Below are 13,198 nucleotides of genomic sequence, written 5' to 3'. Positions count from 1 at the left end.
AAATAAATCACGACCCAATAAAGTGACAAAGCAGGTTAGCGGATCTGCTCTGGATCTGGGAAGACCCCATGTCTTCAGCTTGGGCAGTTCCTGCAACGTAAAGACTGCGACAATACCATGGGACAAGATACGCTGCCATACGTCCTAAGGGACAAAGAAATCGAGCATGCCGGATGGCAGCTTTGGAGGATCCTAGTGTTTCATAACCATTATTAGCAAGGTCAATTTCTAATTCACTCCTGTTTCCCAGGCTTACCCTCATAATAAAAAATAAGGAAGTGGGTGTGGCCAATATGCTGCTGTCAGAATGTGCTCAGGTCTTGAGCCATGCACTCCTTTGGCTGGGGTAGGTGTGCCGCACTGGGGAGTCAAGTCACAGGAGAAATCTGGAACGGTCTCCTGGCACTTCAATTTTGCTTGATTGTGTTATTTAAAATAGTATGAGTATATTAAGACAAGCAGATAAATTTTATAGAGTGCAATGCAAAATTCACAAAAGGTTTTAAGATAAAATGCATGTCTAAAAAGAAATCTCAGGCTCTCTGCTTCTACACCCTCCAGGGGCCCACACTCCTGCTGTTAACAGCTCTTTGGTGAAGAAGTATAAGAAGCACTGCTTTTTTTTTTCCAGTTAAAGCCTCTATGACAGAGTAATTCAGAGAATGTGGATTACGGGCTATTTAAATATTTAGGCATCTGAAATAATGTCCCTAAGAAGTGATCATGACATTTATTTTTAAAAAAACTCTTCTAATATTTCCAACAGTTCTTATTTGTCCCAATCTTTAATTGTCTAATTTGGTAAATTTCAGACACTTTGGTAAATACCAAGCACAATATTATGCTATCTGCCTGAGGCCTGACTAGTATCCAGGCTGACCAATAGGAATTCTTTTTTCTACAAGAATTTTGTAGCATCCTCTACAAATAGGGGATGCTATGCCACATCTCCAAGTTATTAGAACTGGAGAAGAAAAGCACAAACTGATGAGAAAGAATGACCTCTAGAAACAGGCTCCCATTGGCTCTAGAAAGAGAAGGAGGCATTACCATTATCACATGAAGCAAAGTTCTGATAACACAAAAGCAAAGGATAAGCTGTTGCAATATAAACCACGAAAAACCAGTATTAACAGCAGCTTCTCTGGAGTACTGACTAAGAAGCATATATTTTATGTATATTATCATAACCCTCAAAAAATTCTATCAATTTTACAGATGAAGAATTGAAGCTCTGCATACACTGCCTATACCCTTTCCCACCATGATATATCAGCAGCTCCTCTCTATTCACTTCAGGACTGTAGTATCTGGCCCAAGCAAGCCCAGCTCCATCATGTGGAAGAGGAAATAAATACCTTCTTACCTTCAGAGCCCAGTCACAATCCACTATTGCCTTCTGGTAGTCCCCAAGTTTTATGTAGGCCTGTAATGACACAAACAGCTGCTATGCACATACCACTCAGTAGCAAGCAGTCTTTTTTTTTTTAAAGATTTTATTTATTTATCTTTAGAAGAGAAGGGAAGGAGAGAGGGAGAAAAATATCAATGTATGGTTGCCTCTTGTGTGTCCTCCGCTGGGAACTAGTCTGCAACCCAGGCATGTGCCCTGACTGGGAATCGAACCGTGATCCTTTGGTTCGCAGGCCCGAGCTCAATCTACTGAGCTACACCAGCCAGGGTGCAAGCAGTCTTTATTTAACACAGAAAGAGTAGTCCTATGGTGATGAGAAGTAACTGGTCCCTACAAGTATCAGTCAGGGTCCCAGCAGGTCACAGACAGCATACTCATGCTCAGGTAACAAGAAAAGTTTAATCAAGGGACTATTTACAAGGTGAAGGCAGGGCTTAAGAAAACCAGCAGAAAACCAGAACCCTAGGGCTAGCAACAGGGAAGAGCCATCACCATTGCTAGAACTGCAGAGGCAGAAGGAGGAGCAATGGACAAAATAGAAGTGGGCAGCTTTGCGAAAAGTGCTGCCTAATGAGAGCTGTGGCTTTTATTACAGCCAAAGCTGGGAGAATAAATACCCTAGTGTCACTGTCCTCCTTCCTTCTGACCTCACTGGCTGAACCCGAATGGAAGCTATAAGCAGGGAGGTTAAGGGGCCAGTCCACAGACTTCATTCCTCAGGGCACAGAGCAGAGCAGGATCTGGAGCACTGAGAGATAACACACAGCGGACTAAACATGTCTACAAAGAAAGAGAGAGCTTCTAGAGTCTACACCCCTGTGAATATTCTAGGAGGAAACCAAATGATAAAGGGGACAAAACTATAATAACAAGTACTGGCGATAATGTGAGAAAACTGGAGCCCTCATACACAGCTAGTGGGAATGTAAGGTGATACAACCATTTTTGAAGACACCAGTTCCTCAAAAGACTAAATGTTACCTATTGCACCAGTTAGGTGCAGCTACCATATGATCTAGTAATGGTCCTCCTGAGTATACACCCAAGAGGACGGTAAACATATGTTCACAAAAATCTTGTACACCAGTGTTCACAGCAGTATTAGTCAAGAAGCAGAAACAATCGAAATACCCATCAACTCATGAATGGATAAATAAAATGTGGTATATGCAATATAATAGTATATTACTCAGAAATAAAAAGGAATGAAGTACTGATACACATTACAACATGGATGAACCTTGAAAAGATTATGTTAAGTAAAAGAAGCTGGACACAATGGGTAAAATATTATGTGACTTCACTTATATAAAATACCCAGAATTCACAGATGTACAGAGATAGAAGGTACAGTCAGTCTTTGAATAGCACAATATTGTTCAGTGTCATTCTGTTATATTGGTGAGATGCCGTAGGAACTTAAGTTATTTAAATCAATTACCCTATGGCAAACTGATTTCATTATACATCATTTTGCTTAAAGTTGCAGAAACTGGACATATCGTTGAGTAGCCGTTGCCTAGGGGTAGCAGTGGGGCTGGGGGAACTGCTTAAAGGGTTTCTTTGTGGCATGATGCAAATGGTGAGTGTGGTGATGGGTGCACAACTCTACGAACACACTAAACACCAGTGAACTGTGTATTTTAAATGGGTGAATTGTACGATGACTATATTCCAATAAGGATGTTACCAAAAAAAAGGTAAAGTTCATCTTTCCTCATAAGCACAGCGAGAAGAAAGAGATACAAGAAATGAGCTAACATTCAAGAGTTAGACCATCACAGCGAGCCCTTGGTACTCCTTCGGGACCCCCTAGAATTGGGGAAAATCTGGAAAATCGAGAATTGACTCAGAATTCTGTGGTACTCAAACAAAACCAAATTTAGTTCACTTAGAGTTTCAAAGAAGTAGCGTGTAAACAAACAAAAGGCCGTCTAACAGCAAGCACAATGGCCATTGTACCCTCTGTATTAATTACTGGACATAACAGGTGGTCAATAAATTCTTATCAAGTTTCACTAAGTAGACTTTAAGTGCTCTTCTTTTGGAAAGTTCCTCACAAGCAGCAGTGATCACCCCATTACAAGAAAGGAGAACCAGGCACCAGGAGAAAAAGTGATTTTCCAGAGTCCTGTCAGTCACTGCTAGTTCAGCCCATAATCAGAACTTCCCTGGGCACTGTCACATTCTCACCAATAAATCTGATGAGATATTTCCGTGGTCAAGCCAATTATGGAGTCAGTGTTATAACTCATACAGCATTCACCTGAAGTGAGGAGGGAACAGACAATAGCCAGCTAATGAATTCCTGCAGTGCACCTCCCTGCATCCCGAGAAAAGAAGCTGCTATGTAGTGCTTTCGTTAACCTGGATTCTGTACTAATTGAAGTGGACAACTTCGAGCTTTCTGTTCTATAAAGAACCATTTTTCTCCTCCAGGGTGGGGGGTTGCATTTGAAAGTCAGAGGATGTGAGAGGTAAGCTAGCATCCTTCTAGAAAACTGTAGCCATAATTTCATCACATTGCTATTCAGGATACATACAGACTCTGAAAAGGTTTAAACGGGCTTAAACAATTTCTCTACCACCTTTTTCTTTTCTTTTTTTCTTTTGTTCTTTTTAAAGCCTGAATTCAACATCCTGTAACTTCCCCATTCTCTTTTGCTTTTCCACATTTTAATGACTACTTTTTCCAAGTGATTTATCTAAATTACACCAGCAATCTACTGATCATAACATTAGCTCCAGGGGAAAAACAAAGTGATGAAAGGGCAGGTTCTCTCTCCAGCAAGAAGAAACACTCTATTCACAGGGTCCTCATTAAGTGTTCACTGCATGCAAACAGGGAGGTATTTTAAAAATAGTCAATGATTGTACAACCACAACGGAAAACAGTATGGAATTTTCTCAGAAAACTAAAAATGGATCTGCCTTTTGACCCAGCAATTCCACTGCTAGAATTATACCCTAAGAACCCTGAAACACCAATCCAAAAGAATCTATGCACCCCAATATTCATAACAGCAAAATTTACAATAGCCAAGTGCTAGAAGCAACCTATGTGCCCATCAGTAAATGAATGGATCCAAAAACTACGGTACATTTACACAATGGAATTCTATGCAGCAGAAAGAAAGAAGGAGCTCCTACCCTTTGCAACAGCATGGATGGAACTGGAGAGCATTATGGCAAGTGAAATAAGCCAGGCGGTGAAAGACAAATACCATATGATCTCACCTTTAACAGGAACCTAAACAACAAACCAAACAAGCAAGCAAAATACAACCAAAGACACCGAAATAGAGAACAGGCTGACAGTGACCAGAGGGGAGAGGGGAGGGAATTTCAGGGGAAAAGGGGAAGGGTTTACAGGAACAAGTATAAGACACATGGCTAAAAACTACGGGGGTAAGAAATGGGAAGAAGCGGGGGGGGGGGGGGTTGGGGGGGCTGGGGGGGCTAGGATGGGAGTAAAAGACAGAAAACTGTACTTGAACAACAATTACAATTTTTTTAAAAAATTTAAAAATATTCAGTGATTTAAATGACTTGTAACACTAGGCAGCACATTTTGCATTTGTCTCCAAATAAGCTTTCTCTGGAGAAGCTGGCAGGAACTGCTTCCCCAGAGCTTTCATTGCTTTTACTTATTTTTATCTACAGTCATTCTTGATGTGATTCTCCAGAAGTAATCAAAGTGCTGTTTAAACTTAAATACAGTAAAAATGTAATTAATTTATATAAACCAGGGTATACTATCTGAATTAGATTTGTCTGAATTATGTAATACTTGAAAAGCAATTCAATTTTACTACTTTCAAATAAATTTAGAGTAACTAGACTGAACAAGAATCAGTAGGCAAATGTTTCAGTGATAAAGTGGAACTATAATCACTGATAAATTTAGTGATAAATTAAAAGGAACTATAATTATTATATTAATTGTTTAAGTGTCTCTTTTGAAGTGTCAACAGAAACTTAATTCCCAAATAGACTTCTTGTGCGCCCAGTGTTACGTAACTCGACAGGGATTTGTGGGACAGCCGCCGTACAACAAGCATTAGGGGACAAGCATATGGCAGTTTTTGCTCTCAAAAAGGTTACGATCTTGTCAGGGTGGCAAAGTGTACAGTGCTGAATCAATCTTTGGCCATTTTGTTTACCAGCTGCCTCTTTATTACAAATTTTCTCCACAAACAGGCTGCGGTTAAGTGACATCCCAACTCAACTTCAGCTGCCAAACTAATGAGGTAATTCCGTGCTTGGGTGTATCTATCATTAAATTGCAGTCACTTCCCAAACTTTTGGGCTCCTAAGGCCTCAACATACCACAGCAGGACATTCTTAACCTTGAGTTACAGAAATTGGGGCTGACGTGGGCTCTTCCTCTTGTAAGTATCCCTCTCACACAGGTCCTGCTGATACATACTGACCATCATATAATCACGTCCACGAATCCGTCAGTTTTCCAGACCTGAGCAACAGAGTTCTACCACACACAAACTCAAGTACTCATCAAAGGTAACGCCACAGGTGACATTTTGGTTTCAACTGAGAATTATCAACCTTGTCCCTTCAATTAAGTAGTAGATAATAAACATCTGGGTGACAGTTTTTACCTCACATTTCAGGAAACTGAGTTCACCTGTGATCAAAAAATAAAAAAACTGAGGCATCAGGGATTTTAGAAACTCAGAATTGGCTCTAGGCTATCAGCTATCCAGTCTACCCCAGTTGCAGAGTCTTAATCCAAGGGGATTGCGACAATGAGTAAGAAACTAACAGAAGAGGAGCCCTCAGGAATTTAGATTACCATGAGAAGAGAGGCTGGACAAATCCAGGGGTAGCAGAGTCCCAAGGCCTCACAGGTCATTTTATTCCACTAGTTCTCTCCTTTAAACGCATGGAAAAGTGCCTGGTTACTTAGCATCAGTGATGCACCGGAACTGACTTACAGTAAGGCGAGAACTGATTATGTGTAGCTCTTCCCAAGTCCTCCTTCAAAGATTTCAAGTTGGTAACTTGAAATTGGACCCTGGTGAGACTATTTACACCATGAAAATTGGCAAACGCTTCCTATGAGTCAGGTTCCCCGACACTCCAACCAGAGCCAGTTATTGTCACACCTCTGGTACCATCTCGTCTCATCATCGTCTGTTCCACAGGTTCAGAGGCTCTGCTCCCTGAGAAAACCTTGGGGACACATTCTTGGCTCACTGACCTGGGCTCGGTTGGTGTACAGCACTTTCATGTCCTTCAGCTTTTCCAGTCCCTCACTGTAGCACAGGATGGCCGTCTCATAATTGCCTCTGACAAAAGCTTCATTCCCCTTTTCTTTTAGGGCTACGAGAATGAGAGTTATACAGATGAGCTCTCCCCACCCAGAGAAAATTCTTTCAGACTTTATTCCCCTGATTTTCCAACCCTACTTTGAAGGCCGCAGCTTGCATCAACCCAAAGGGGACCTATCACTTGTTTCTCTCCGCAGATATGGGAGGATTGGTTACTTTTAGGATTTTTTCTCCAAATTCACCCCAAGTCTTCTATGCTGCTTCTCAGAAAAAGTAAATGTTATCTGCCTCAAGGCTGAGAACCACTCCAAGTTTGCCACAGAGACCAAGTCTACAGAGCCGATGTTTCATGAAAAGGGTCAAACAACTAATTTTCTAGCAAATATGGAATCATTCAGATCTGCAGCTCACATGCCCCTGGACAGCATAAAGCTCAACACTGAAAGCCTTCTCTGCCATGTACGCCCCTGCCACATACACAACCTGTCTTTCTTTCCATTTCTCCTCTCCCTTCTCATATCTTTGTTTTCTTGTTTCCTTTTTCTTTTTCAGTTCTTCATCTATGCCTCAGGCTAGGCAGTGGTACCTCACTCCCATCCCTCCCTAAGCTCCAAAGATTGTTTGGTACTGCTCAATCTGACCTGCTAAGTCCGCCCATATGCTTCAGAAAGAGGCCAGACTACAGAGGCTGACTGACAGCTCCGCCCTGTCCCCTTTCCATTACATCAGGGACAGGCGGTTTCCCCCTGGCCAGGTCCCACTGCCTAGGCCCCCCACGAACCCACCCACGGGGATCTTGATGTCCTCAAACACCAGCAGAAAGGCTGCTCTGCTCATTCCAGCACCAATCACCCAGCTATCGAAAAGCACAGACTGACAGTTACCATCTGCTAAGACTCTGTTTTCCCTCCTTCTCTTGGCACGTTCCTTTGCATCCTTCTCCACGGATGCCAAGAAGGCCTCTGCAAGCAGAGTAATTTCAAATATTAAAAAGAAAATGCCAATACTAAAATCAGCTGTCTCACATTCAGAAGAAGCTACTCTACAGCTTTAGAGCCACACTTCGCACGCACACATGCAGGCACACTGCATTCACACATGCACCTGAAATGACATCTTAATTTGACACCGTAATCCGTGGGATATTATTATTATGATGGCTATGTCTATGTTTTAAATTTGAATTACACTTTTAAAAGGAGTCTTTCCCTGAAGACTGATTTTTTGTTCCATCTAGCACAATGAGCTTTTGAGCCGAGCAACATAGAAACCATCGGGATCCCTTGAGCAGCTGAGAGTACACTGGAAGATTCAGAATAATTGAATTCAGTTTGCACAAAAGATTGGCCAGGAGAAAAGAGAGAAAAACTTCCAAGGGCTGTTCCCTTTGACGGCCAGTAACAGGACTGGGTCATCGGTAGGTTTTTGTTCCTGGGTTGTTGTAAATCCAGAGGCTATAATCTGAGGGTCTGGGCTGAACACTGGTCCTGCCCAGGCCAGGTAGCTCAGCTGGCCAGAGCGTCGTCCTGATATGCGCAGGTTGTGGGTCTGATACTCAGAGGGGCCCATGCAAGAAGCAACCAAGGAATGCATGAATGAGTGGAGCAAAGCAATCTCTCTCTCTCTCTAAAATCAATAAATTAAAACAAATAAAAACTGATCCTAAAAAATAATGCACTTTGGGAAGAGAGATGCTGTCCTTACCTGAGTTTATTTCATCTGCATTCTTCAGGGTGCACAGGTTATCATAAAAACAAAGAAACAAATTTCAGAAACAACTCTGATTTATAAGCATACAAACCAAGAAGGCATCGATTACATGCGGGGAGTAGAATCATTTCTTTAACCATCACCACTGAAGGGCCCAAAATTCAGGGAAACTGCTTCAAATTGGGAGATCTGATTATGGGCACCATTGTCATGGGACTAAGTGCAGACACTGGTGTGACCAGATCAAGGGACCCTGGCTGTGGCTGGAGGAGTGGGAAATGTAAGTTAGTAGAATATACCCTAACAGTATAGCTTAAATATACTGTTTGATCACAAGCTAAGGGGTTGGAGAGGCCAAACTGTCATTAAAACAAACTCAAATAGTTGTTTAAAGATGACCCAGAGGAGCAAGTAAAAACAATCAGAGTTTATACCTCCTTGTGGAAAATAAATCTAGTTAATCTAAAAATATCAAAAGTATTTCAGCCTCACCAGACAGTCTGGGATTAAACTACCACTTCCTTTGCTTCAGGGCAGACCCCCTCACTGTGTCTATTTATGTAAGTTCACAATAGGAAAAGGGAACCTTCGCAGGGGCTTGTGGAGGACTGATCATGGTCTTGTTCAAGGTGGTCCTGCATCCGTCCTCCTCTTGGTCTTCCTCTGTGAGCAGCAGTCTCTTTTCTGTTTTGAGGATAGCTTTCTCTTGTACGACGGGGTCATCAGAATTCATGTCCTGGATTAAAGTGGCTAGAGAACAAATCAGACGTGATCATTCAAACAAAGTCTTCAATAGAAAAGACTGTTCACCAGGAAGAACTTGCACAGCATGCACAGGAAAGAACTTTTATTTTTCCAGTTTTACTGAGATATAATTGACATGTAACAGTGTGTAAGTTTAAGGTGTACACTGTACAACAATGATTTGATAAATATTGGGAAATGATTCACAGTAAGTTTAGTTAATACACCCATCTCCTCAAGTAATTACTGTGTGTATGTGTGGTGAGAACATTTGAGATCTACTAGTAAGTTTCAACTCCATCAGACAGAATTGTTAACTGCTGTACATCAGACCCCCAGGACATACTCATCTTATAACTAGAAATTTATATCCTTTAACCAACATCTCCCTATTTCTTCAAGAAGGTTCTGAATAGAAAACAAAAATTAGAGCAATTAGAACCAATGAGAAAAAATTAAGAACAGGATTTATTTTGCCTGGAAAAAGCGGCAGGAGAATTTAACCATGACCTTCAAGGAACAGAATTTTAAGCCACTTTTTTAATTCAACAAAATTTATGGAGAACTCATTATGAGTTAGGCATTATGCAGGATGCTGTAAGAGAACAATGATGAATAAAAAAGATTCTTATTTTTAAAGAGCTTACAGTCTTATGTGGGAGACAACAGGTAAATAAAGGCGACTCTGAGACCATTAAACAATAGCCCTTAATTCCACCCTTATCTGTCTGCACTCCACTGCCTGCCCGGCTTGGACCCCACGGTACATCACTGGGCTGCTGCCCCCCCTGCCAGACAAAACTCCAACTCCAAATAAATCCAACCCTTCACTTCTCGAGACCTTTTTCAGGGAGCTGAGGACTGATAGAGAAAGACAGATGCCTAGGGAAAGGGGTCCTAACTCAACTGGACTGCCCATGATGCTCAGCAATCCTGTGTTATCCCAGTAGAATTCTGACACTAACTTCCTTGTGTGTGTTCTTCCCACACCACCAAACAATTCTCTGACACCAGCTGGATAGCCTACAATTCAACTCAATTCTGACACTACCTACCTGGAGACAGAAGCTGATTCCACAGATTAAGGGCTCAGGCCTGTAGGACAGTAATGGAGGGATCAGGCCAAATCTCTGGAGAAGGCAGGGGGCAAGGAGAAAAACCCAAGGTGGAACTGAAGATTAAAAGCACCTTGCCCTCCCAATGAGAGAGGAGGGAGGAGGGAGGAGGGAGGAGGGAGGAGGGAGGGGGGAGGGGGGAGGGGGGAGGGGGAGGGGGGAGATTGCTCAGCAGCTTGTGACTCAGCAGAGGGGAGCTTGTAGAGAGTATGCGTGACTGGAGATTCTACCCCTTTACACAACATGCCATCCAGAAGAGGGACAAAGGCAATTAGTGCCAACACTGGCCCACTGTGTTGGAAAGCGGAGCACTCCCACTGGCTGCTGAAGCACAAAGGATTCTGGGAGAGGACTTTTAAACAGAAGATGGACAGAAGTCTCTCTGTTGCTTTGCCCTACACAGGCAGGATTGGTACGCACTGGGACTGCTCAGGGCTTAGGTCCCACATGGTTGGAAGCCAGCTCCCAGAGGCAGGGACCCACCCTGGGATGCATGCCTCACGAGGCTCCAGCCTTTGGGACGTTAATGACCGAGTGCAGCACAGCGCACAGGTCCTGGGCTGCTTCCACTCTCTCGCCCTGCGAGCAGCACATGGAGGCATGAGCTGGAAAGTTCCCTGCAGATGGATCTTCCCTTGCATGACCACTTGGAGTGATTTGGGAGTGCACCCCAGAGCCTGAGAGGGAGAGAGAGACAGAGGCTGCAAGACCATGGTGACTCTGGCACCAAAGAGACAGAGACCCATTTGAGTAACAACCTTGGGCTACAAATAAGCAATAATGGGGAACTTCTGGACATGGATTCCAACTTTAAGCCCCTTGCTGGGGGTGGCTGGTTTTCTGTGCTTTGCAGGAGAGGTTGTCCTAGTTGTCTCAGAACAGGAATGTTCCCAGCCCTCTAAAATTAGGAACCCTGTTAACATAAACCTATTTCCTTCCCCACCAATCTTCCTGTTGTACTTGGCAACAAGTGGCAAGACCCCATGCTGCCTGATTTCAGGACTGCCATGTCCCCCTACCGCTGCACTTCAGAGGCCAGTCAAAAGCCCAGGTTGTCTCCTGTGCTTCTGACCATATAGCTATAGATTGGAAGTTCCCACACCTTCTCCTCTAGTTTGATTAATTTGCTAGAGTGACTTACAGAAGTCAGGGGAACATTTCACTTACTAGATTACCAGGAACAGCCAGATGGAAGAGTTCACAGGGCAAGAGATTCCTGTGGTAGGAGGGTACAGAGCTTCCAAGCCCTCTGAGTGCCCGCCCTTCCCCAGTCTCCAGGTGTTCACATCTTAAGGGTCTCCAAACCCTGCCCTTTCGGTTTTTATGGAAGTGTTACTAAATAGACATGATTGATCAAATCATTGGCTATTAGAAATCAATTCAACCTCCAGTCCTTCTCCCCTCCTCATAGAGTGGGACTTAAAGTTCAACTCTCCAATCCCAGGGTTGGTTCCCCTGGCAACCAGCCCCACCCTTAGGATCAAAAAGTCATTTATTCACATAAGTTCAGGAGTGGATACAAGGGGTTTGTTATGATATCAAGATACCTTAATCTGTCTTATAACTTGAGCAGTTACAAGGGTTTTGGAGTTCTGTGCCGGGAACAGGGATGAAAAACAAACATGTATTTTTTATCACAAATCACAATATCACACTTAGGCAAGTCATCCTAGTATTCTCCCAAGGACTTTAAAAATTGTCTCCAAATGAGACCTGACCATTTCAGGCAGACGATCTTGCTTATTAATGACGGGAGGAAAGAGGTGCCACCAGAAAGCAACTCCAACTTCCTGCCAGCATAACTGCACATTGCCTGTTTCCACATCCATTCCCTTTCCTGCCACAAGGAAAAAGCATACCTCCCCTGTGACGTTAGCCTCTCATCCTGTGCTCACCATTACCCTGCTTTGCATGACCAGGAACCTTGCATCACCCATTAATTATGCCCTTCCCACAACACTTTCAACCTCTCCCATTCTACCAGCTTCCTTCCCATTGGAATTTATACACTTCAATGACTCCCAAGGCCCTATATCCTCCCCTTCACAACTAAACCATCTGAAGGCATTTTCCTGTTCTTATTTCTTCATTTTCCACTGGCTCATCAAGGTAATTTTTCATGTTTTTTAGTTGTCAAATATCTCAAACAAACATAAAATGATAGACATTTTTGTTTCTATACCATCTGTAAGTCAGTAAATATCCTTCTGTAGCATGTTTTGCTTTTTTTCCAGCATGTTAGAACTCTTAATATATTTTGTGTCATTTAGCTTTTGCTGCATAACACACCAACCCAAAACTCAGTGCTTAAAGCAACTACCGTTTCTTTAGCTTTATTTAGTTCCCAGTTCCCTAAGTCTGCAATTTGGGCTGGCCATAGCTGGCCAGTTCTGGTTTCAGCTGGGCTCAGACATGCTCATGGCCAGCCATCAGTTACCTGAGTGGCTCTCCCCTGAAAGTTGGCTGGCTGTTGGCTCCAGCAATGGAAGCAATGAGGCAAAATGGGTTTCACCTTTTGGCAGGGGTGTCCAAGAGCGTCAAGAAAGCAAGCCCTATTGCACACATACTTTTTAAGCTTCAGTCTGTCCCATGTTTACAAACATCCCTTTGTAAGGGATGGCAAGTCACATTGCCAACCCAAATTCAAAAGATGGAGAAACAGACTCTACTCCTGATGGAAGAAAGGAATTTGTGACCATTGTCGTGGTGTACTAGGGTATTTGCGTATGTGTGTTACTGACACCAATAGACAGTCTGTCTGAACAGCTTCGAGTGGGCTGAGGGCAGGAAATAGGAAGGGCCACCAGGGGAGATGGAGCTAGGCAACCTGGATAAAACCTGGGCTCCTTGAGCACTGAGGACAAGGTGTGCAGCTAGATAATACCTTTGCAAACCGGTCACTTCTTTAAAGATAAGGGAATTGT

The 13,198-nt window shown here is 43.1% G+C and overlaps 1 protein-coding gene across 5 annotated transcripts in view; it reads right to left on the bottom strand.

The window, feature by feature from the left end:
* The window catches only part of TTC12 (tetratricopeptide repeat domain 12), a 46,664-nt gene that overhangs the window by 27,904 nt on the left and 5,562 nt on the right, over positions 1-13,198 (bottom strand). For all 5 annotated transcript variants that reach the window (XM_037065629.1, XM_037065628.1, XM_037065631.1 and 2 more), the window contains 5 exons: positions 9,002-9,165; positions 8,410-8,431; positions 7,590-7,667; positions 6,636-6,757; positions 1,367-1,426 (listed from right to left, as the gene is read on the bottom strand). In XM_037065629.1, coding sequence (XP_036921524.1) covers positions 1,367-1,426; positions 6,636-6,757; positions 7,590-7,667; positions 8,410-8,431; positions 9,002-9,165 — 446 coding nt within the window. The remainder of the gene's footprint in view (positions 1-1,366; positions 1,427-6,635; positions 6,758-7,589; positions 7,668-8,409; positions 8,432-9,001; positions 9,166-13,198) is intronic.

This window comes from Sturnira hondurensis, unplaced genomic scaffold, assembly GCF_014824575.4.
Source record: "Sturnira hondurensis isolate 20B ecotype Veracruz unplaced genomic scaffold, ASM1482457v3 Scaffold0015793, whole genome shotgun sequence".
In the NCBI taxonomy this organism is placed as follows: Eukaryota; Metazoa; Chordata; class Mammalia; order Chiroptera; family Phyllostomidae; genus Sturnira; species Sturnira hondurensis.
Note: the sequence above shows the minus strand (reverse complement) of the source record. Positions and strands in the feature narration are given on the sequence as shown.